The following is a 7,248-nucleotide window of genomic DNA, read 5'->3' as shown; positions in this document are numbered from 1 at the left end:
TCTGCGGGGGCCGCACGGGGCTGGCCGGCGGCAGCAGCGCCGTGCACGGACCGGCTCTGCCCCCTGCCGGCACTGCTCGGCACAGCCGCCGCTCCCACGCTAACTGGTGACCCTGGACGCTGCCCGCGGGCCAGCACAGGGGCTGACCCGCCAATGGCTTCTGGTGAGAGGGGAGGCACCCGCCAGGGACCCACGGGCTCGAGGGTCGCAGGTCCGCAGGCGGGTGGGAGCCGGGACCGTGTCGTAAAACCCAGGGCAGCCGCTCTGGAGGATCCCCGTAACTGCCTTGGGAACCAATCCCCACCCGGGCACGTCCCTCCTGGCACCTTCCTGCACCTCCAAGACCTGCGGCCCCAGGCACGGCCCTCCGGGGCCTGTCGTGCACCGCAGGGCTGACCTGCACCCACACGTGTGCTGCACCCCAGGGGCCCTTCTGGGGCCCGTGACGGGCCTCGAGCACTGCACCCCCGAGCACTGCCGCAGAGCAGCGCTGCCTCGGGCACGGTATCCCCCGCGGCACGCCGTACCACGGGCATCGCACCCTGGGACCCCGCACCACATCGCCGCAGCTCCGGAACCCACACACACCGGACGCTGCACCGCCTCTGCACGCTGCGGCCCCGCGTACGCCGCCACCCGCGGGCAGGGACCCAGCCCCGGCCGCACGCCGGGCGCTCCCCGATCCCCCGCGGCGCAGCGGAGAGGGTGGAGCCGAGTACAGGGGTGTCGCCAGCCGCCAATAGGCAGCGCCTGCGTCCCCGCGCCGCTGACGTAACCTGACGCGGCCACCGCCGCCGTCCGGCGTCCCCGCCGCAATTGGCTGCCCGAGCTCCGCCCGAGGGGCCGCAGGGCCGCCACTGGCTGGCGGTTGCGGGTGGGGCCGCCGGCGGCTCACTGATTGGCTGCGGCGTGCGGCGGCTCCGCCGGTGAAGGTGAGCGTCTCCTCCAGGCGCCGTGCGCCACCCGTAACGAGCCGGAGGGGACCAGCGTGGGTCGCGCCGCCATGGCCGCCTCCATCTTCACCGCCGTCCCCCGCGCCCCGCCGGTCGCCGTCTTCAAGCTCACGGCGGACTTCCGGGAGGACGGGGACTCGCGAAAGGTCAACCTAGGCGTTGGCGGTGAGTCCGCGGGCTCCCCGGGCCCGGCGGGGCCCCTTCCCGGCCGTTGCCCTTGCGGCGGTCCCGGCACCTGCTGGAGCGGCAGTGGCGGGCCCCGGGTCCGAGAGGTCACCGGGTCGCGACGAGCGCCCGTTCGGGGGCTGGGCGGGCAGCGGGTCAGCTGCGCGCGTCAAGGTCGTGGGGGCGGCCCCTGTCCGCCGGCCGCGTGTGTCCGTGCCGCGGGCCCAGCACGGCGCTCCCTTTCCCGGCAGCCTACCGCACGGACGAGGGGCAGCCATGGGTCCTGCCCGTGGTGAAAAAGGTGGAGCAGATGATCGCCAACGACAACAGCCTGAACCACGAGTACCTGCCCATCCTGGGTCTGCCCGAGTTCCGGGCCAATGCCTCCCGCATCGCCCTGGGTGACGACAGCCCCGCCATCAAGGAGAACCGGGTAGGTGGTGGGCAGGGGGTGAGACCGATCCTTCCTGAGAGAGCCACCGGGATCCTGGGGCTGTCTTTACAGCAGACTGAGCCCAAATATGCAGAGTAAAGGCATTTTGGCAGGATTTGGGGATTTCTCTGATGTGTTTTTTACTGGTTGTAGGTTACCTGGTGAACCCGTGTACTTGAACCTGTTTGTAATTTTGGGGAAAGACTGAACGTGTGCTGAGACTGGAATTTGTTTTGTTTCCTTCATCTTTTAACAGCTGTCCCACGGGAAACTGAAGTTGGATAACAGACGACCTTTCCTGAAATAAGCTACTAGCTGGGAATCTGCTCTGTGCCAAAAAGTAACAGGAATAACTGAAGTCTATTTATAACTGTAGAAAGTGTCAGGATGGACCTGTGCTTTGGAGGAGGCTGAAGACCACTGGAAGGGAATGTTGTCCTCGCTGGGGTGACCCCAGGGAGCACGTCTGGCATCCTTCTCTTGCTCTCTCTGTTCTCTGCACACTGACAGTGAGGTTGACCCTGCTGGCACCTCTCTCTGTTGCAGATTGGAGGCGTTCAGTCCTTGGGCGGGACGGGCGCCCTGCGTATCGGCGCAGAGTTTCTCAGGCGGTGGTACAATGGAAACAATAACACAGCGACCCCGGTCTACATCTCCACTCCGTCCTGGGGTGAGTGCTGTTGGCAGTGCTCCTGCCTCCTTGCAGGGAGCCCTGTGGGTCGGTTGGTGATGGGACCATGGCTGAGTTCCTTGCAGGCAGTGAGAGAGGTCTGCTTGTGGGTAAAATGAGATGCTGGGGCTGGATGAGGTGGCTTGCTGGAGGTGGGGCCTGCTTTTCTGAGAAGTGGTTTCTTTCCTCAGAGAACCACAACTCTGTGTTTGTGGATGCTGGCTTTAAAGACATTAGAACCTACCACTACTGGGATGCTGCCAAGAGGGGTCTGGATCTCCAGGGGCTGCTGGATGACATGGAGGTGGGTAAAACTGGTGTGGGATGGGCTGAGCTTGGTCCTGTGCTGTCAGGAGCTGGCTGGGCTCTTGCGTGCTGTGCCTGGAAGTGGATCTCTGCACAGACTGTCAGTGGCCAGAGCAGCTCAGGGCATCTCCCTTTGCTGTGGGTGCCTAGTCTCATCTCTGTGTATGACCAAGATCTACTTTACTCTCTCCTCAGAAAGCCCCAGAGTTCTCCATTTTCATTCTCCATGCCTGTGCGCACAATCCAACGGGCACAGACCCTACTCCTGACCAGTGGAAGCAGATTGCTGCTGTTATGAAGGTATGGGCTGCTGCTGGGGCTAAAGTAGTGCTGGGGGAACAGATAGCTCTTGAGCCAGCCAGACCGCTTGCATCCAAAATGAGCTCTACAGAATGGCATGAGTTGTGGCAGGAGCTGGAAGAGTCCTGCAGGACAGGTGTTGAAGGAAAAGGCTAATAGGATGCTGTTTGCCTGTGTTCAGAGAAGTATCCCAGTTCTGCTTATGCTTCCAAGTTCTTACTTTCAACTCTGTGGCATGAGCTGCAGTGAGGGTTCTCATGCCGGAAAGATTACCCATGGGCACCTGCTTTTCACAGGTGCTGGATAATAGGATATAAGGTGGTGCATCTCTTGTGCCTGTGTCCTCAAATGCATTTTTTTCCTGCATTTTGTCTTTTAGTCTTCCTATTCTTTTACCCCAGTAGGAAGAAAATATCACAGTCTGGTGTTGCTGGACCATTTTTCTTTTGTATTCTTCCAGAAGCTCAATGGTCATTTTTCCCTCCTATGGGGACAGTAGGGGGTAGCGTGAAGATTGTGGGGAAGAGGTTTCCCTCTAACACTGTTCCTCCTTGCAGCGCCGGTTCCTGTTTCCATTCTTCGACTCTGCGTACCAAGGGTTCGCCTCTGGCAGCCTGGACAAGGATGCCTGGGCTGTGCGATACTTTGTCTCCGAGGGCTTTGAGCTCTTCTGTGCACAGTCGTTTTCCAAGAACTTTGGGCTCTACAGTGAGTGTCTGGCAGTAAGCTGGCCCAGTAGCATCATACCCAGACAGATGGGGCTGGCATGCTGGGGGTGGGCAGAGCTCTGCTTTGTCATGATGTGTGGGACCAGTGGCTCACATCTCTTTTCTTGTCCACAGATGAACGTGTGGGGAACCTGACTGTGGTGGGGAAGGACACAGACAACGTGCAGCGTGTGCTTTCACAGATGGAGAAGATTGTGCGCACCACTTGGTCCAACCCTCCCTCCCAGGGAGCACGTATTGTGGCAACTACGCTTTCTTCCCCACAGCTCTTTGCTGAGTGGTAAGTGTTGCTAGGGACAGTGGGAGAGGGAAAGCAGGGGAAGTTGTCTTCCCGAGTGCCAGGCTTGGTCAAATGGCTCCCAACTGGATAGGTGCCTGTCCTCACTCTCTGCTTCCTGCCTGCTGCAGGAAGGACAATGTGAAGACGATGGCAGATCGTGTCTTGCTGATGCGCTCAGAGCTCCGGTCTCGACTGGAGGCCCTTGGGACCCCAGGCACCTGGAACCACATCACAGAGCAGATTGGCATGTTTAGCTTCACAGGGTTGAACCGTAAGTACCAAGTGGCCTCGTGAAGGGAGGACTGGGTGAGGACAGTTTTGGTGGTGGTGAATTGGGCTGAAGCAGTCCAGGCAGGAATCTCTCAGGGACCACACTGGAGTCCTGGCATCACTGCCTCTCTGGGTAGGCAGGGATGAAGCATCAGACAGCATTTTGGTGGCCAGTGCTCCAAGTTTTCTGCTTGTTATGAAAGATCCAAGCAGCCCTGACTGGTTCTTTGGGCTTTTCTGAGCTGTGGGATCACTGCTCTGACCTGATGTCCAATTGTTTCCCCAGCTAAGCAGGTGGAGTACATGATCAAGGAAAAACACATCTACCTGATGGCCAGTGGACGCATCAACATGTGTGGCCTGACTACGAAGAACCTGGACTACGTGGCCAAGTCCATCCATGAAGCTGTCACAAAAATCCAATGAAGCACATGAACAAACAAACTTACATGAAGTCACCAAAGCTGTAGTGCGTAGTCTGTGTCTTTTGCTGCTCATGGCTTGCCTTGACCCGCAGCTCTTGGGGTTTAATAAAGATGGGAGGGGCAGCTCAATCAGGGATAATCATCTCTTCACCTTTTTGAAGTGCCCCTTATAATATGGTAAGCCAGTGCCCCCAGGAGGGTGGTGGCAGCATTAGCTGCCTTGGCTCTTGTTTGACTGACAGCAGCCTGGCCTTCAGGCACTTAGAGCTGCATCTTTAGCACATCTAAGTCAACTCCGTGTAACTGATCAGTTTGATCTAGGTGAAGTCTGGTGCCAGTGCAATGTGCTGTGGGATAACAGCTCAGTTGGCTGGGATCTCATATGGCTTGTGAACTAATGTCACTCTGTAGTACTTTGGGGAGGAGTGAAGCTGTTGCTGTTGTGTGTCCCCCCCCTTGGAGTTCTGAGCCTTATGTGAGCAAACATTCGTAATCGTGATTATTGCTTCTTTGTGTTGCTGACAGAAAATTAAATCTCCTCTGAACACTACCCCTACCTTGTGTAACGTGCCTTCAGGCTGATCTAATGTCTTCCCAGGCTGTGGTTAAAGCCTCAGCAGCCTGGTTTGTCCACTGGTTCTTACTCAGTTGGTTTCAAGGCTCTCCCTTTCTCCCTCATGGTGTGTTGCATCTCTGATGGTTATGGTTGCTACTAATGAGGCACAGTCCTATTGGGAAAGTGTAGCTGGGAGCTCCCTGTGAGTACACAAATCTGACCGGGTCCTCCCATATCCCCCTTGTGTTCCTCTTTCTGCTCCCCTCCCCTGTGCTCTTCAGCTTGTTCTGGCTGTGCTTGCTTTCTGGATGGTCATGTGTTGCCCAACCATCTGGCCATCCCTCCCTGGCACAGAGCTCCTGGCTTGCTTCTGATGTGCTGAAAAGCGGATCTTTCCTTTTCCTCCTTATCAGCAGGCCCCTGATGAACCACCACCTACTCCTCCTGGCTTCAGCGGGACCTGCCAGCACCAGCCTGTTTCTGGCACAGAAAAAGAGCTGGGACCATCTGTTTCTGCTCTCTGCAGTCACTCTTTGCAGATCTATTTGTGAGCTGATATTACCACCTTGACAGAGCAGCCTCCTGCCAAGATCTTGGTGAAGAAAGGGAAACAGCCCTTTTCCTGGGGTCAGTTAGTAAGTCACTGATGCCCTGATGGATTTTGCTTGTGCTGCAGCTTAGACAGTAAAGGCAAAACTGGTGCCTTGTTCCCTTGCTGTTCTTGCAGAGAGACAGCACATGGGTTCTCTAATTTGTCATTTTTAGGTTGGTGTTCATGTCACATAAGAGAGGGAGCCAGAGGCAGCCTGGCCTCTGTGCAGGTGGGGAGCTTTTTCTGTTCTTGATGTCCATCCACAGCTAGGATGATGGGGTCCTTGTTAAAGGATGACTTCTAGGGGTGATATCAGGAGGAGTTGAGGGAACCAACTGCTTTTGTTATTTCTGACATTTGTTTACACTTCTGTCTGTATGCACATCTAGGTGTGCAGCCTGGCCCACCCCATGTGTGATCTGTACTGGTGCTTTGCTAGCCTTAACAGCCTTGTTTTTCCTAACAAGTGACCTAAATTTCTTTCTGTAGTGTAAGCTCATTACCCATTATCCCACTTACCATGGCAACGGAGAGCAGATTATTCCTTTCCTCTCTGCAACAGCTTTTTATGTATTTGAGAACTTCCCCTCTCCACATCCTTCACCAATTAAGAATAAGCAACCCCATTTCCTTCAACCTTTGGAAGAGGTTGTTTTGCAGCCCTTGCTTTCCTCTGGCGTCTTTTCAATTGCTGTGTTTTTCCTTAGAAGGGCAATGTCCAGACAGTGATGCAGTTAACTCCAGCTGAAGTTTTATCAGCATTGGTGGACTAAGACATTTCTGTTATCTCTTAGGCTCTACTCCAGCATGTGTATCTCCCTATTGTGTTTGCAATAGCATGGTATTAACTCCTGTTCTCCCCCAGTGCTTGTCTGCACTGCTGTGGTGTAACTGAGTGCTCTCATGGCAGCCAGTGTGACAGCCGAGGTTCACATGGAGAAACTGGGAAGCACTTGCCGACTTGATCTGCTACCTGTTCCCTTCAGGGTCCTGTTACTTCAACCACCTCTGCCATGGGTATGAGGGCAGCTGAGCCCAGTGGGAGAGGTTAGCACATTTTTCCCAACACGCATTGACACAGGGCATAGCTCAGGGAGAAATCACTTTTAATGGTAATATCCCTGTTGCTTTCAGCCTCTACAAACACTACTGACTGATCTGTACCAACCCAAAGGCTCAGTGCAAGCCTCCCTCACACAGGCAGACGTGTGCAGAGAGGAGGATGGTTCAAGGCAGCGTGGAGCCCCAGGGAGCTGGGCTCCCTGCCCTGTGCCTAGCAGGGGTCGGGAGCGCTGGGCTGTGTCGATGGTCAGTGTGTGCAAGGTGCTGCGAGTGTGCGTATCACTAGGCATGGCACAAATGTGTGCTGGGGCCCTGAGCTGCATGTGGCACCCCCCAGCCAGTACATTCTCTTCGTGGTGGAGACCGCATCTGTGCAGCGCCAGCACCAAGGGGCTCTGGGGCTCTCTGGGATGGGGATGGCAGATGATGTTAAGGGAGATTCTGGGTTCAGCTGCCCCCTGGCTCTGCCTGCATGGGAGGCCATAACAAACACTTCTCTACTTTTTCC

At 56.2% G+C, this 7,248-nt stretch overlaps 1 protein-coding gene across 1 annotated transcript; it reads left to right on the top strand.

The window, feature by feature from the left end:
- The first annotated feature begins 895 nt into the window (after positions 1 to 895).
- GOT1 (glutamic-oxaloacetic transaminase 1) lies at positions 896 to 4,659 on the top strand. The gene is made up of 9 exons (XM_057403116.1): positions 896 to 1,118; positions 1,370 to 1,551; positions 2,098 to 2,221; positions 2,413 to 2,525; positions 2,723 to 2,827; positions 3,385 to 3,535; positions 3,670 to 3,835; positions 3,964 to 4,106; positions 4,392 to 4,659. The coding sequence occupies exons 1-9, from the start codon at positions 1,004 to 1,006 to the stop codon at positions 4,529 to 4,531; spliced, it is 1,239 nt and encodes a 412-aa protein (XP_057259099.1). The 5' UTR covers positions 896 to 1,003; the 3' UTR covers positions 4,532 to 4,659.
- The last annotated feature ends 2,589 nt before the right edge of the window (positions 4,660 to 7,248 follow it).

The sequence above is a fragment of the Pezoporus wallicus genome, unplaced genomic scaffold, assembly GCF_028554395.1.
Source record: "Pezoporus wallicus isolate ANWC-B61680 ecotype Strahan unplaced genomic scaffold, APGP_CSIRO_Pwel_v1 contig_8736, whole genome shotgun sequence".
NCBI lineage: Eukaryota > Metazoa > Chordata > Aves > Psittaciformes > Psittacidae > Pezoporus > Pezoporus wallicus.
Note: the sequence above shows the minus strand (reverse complement) of the source record. Positions and strands in the feature narration are given on the sequence as shown.

Coding starts and splice junctions, on each gene's coding strand:
- GOT1 (XM_057403116.1), top strand. CDS start 1,004: ATGGCCGCCTCCATCTTCACCGCCGTCCCCCGCGCCCCGCCGGTCGCC. Junction 2,222..2,412: donor CATCTCCACTCCGTCCTGGG/GTGAGTGCTGTT, acceptor TTCTTTCCTCAG/AGAACCACAACTCTGTGTTT. Junction 2,828..3,384: donor AGATTGCTGCTGTTATGAAG/GTATGGGCTGCT, acceptor TCCTCCTTGCAG/CGCCGGTTCCTGTTTCCATT.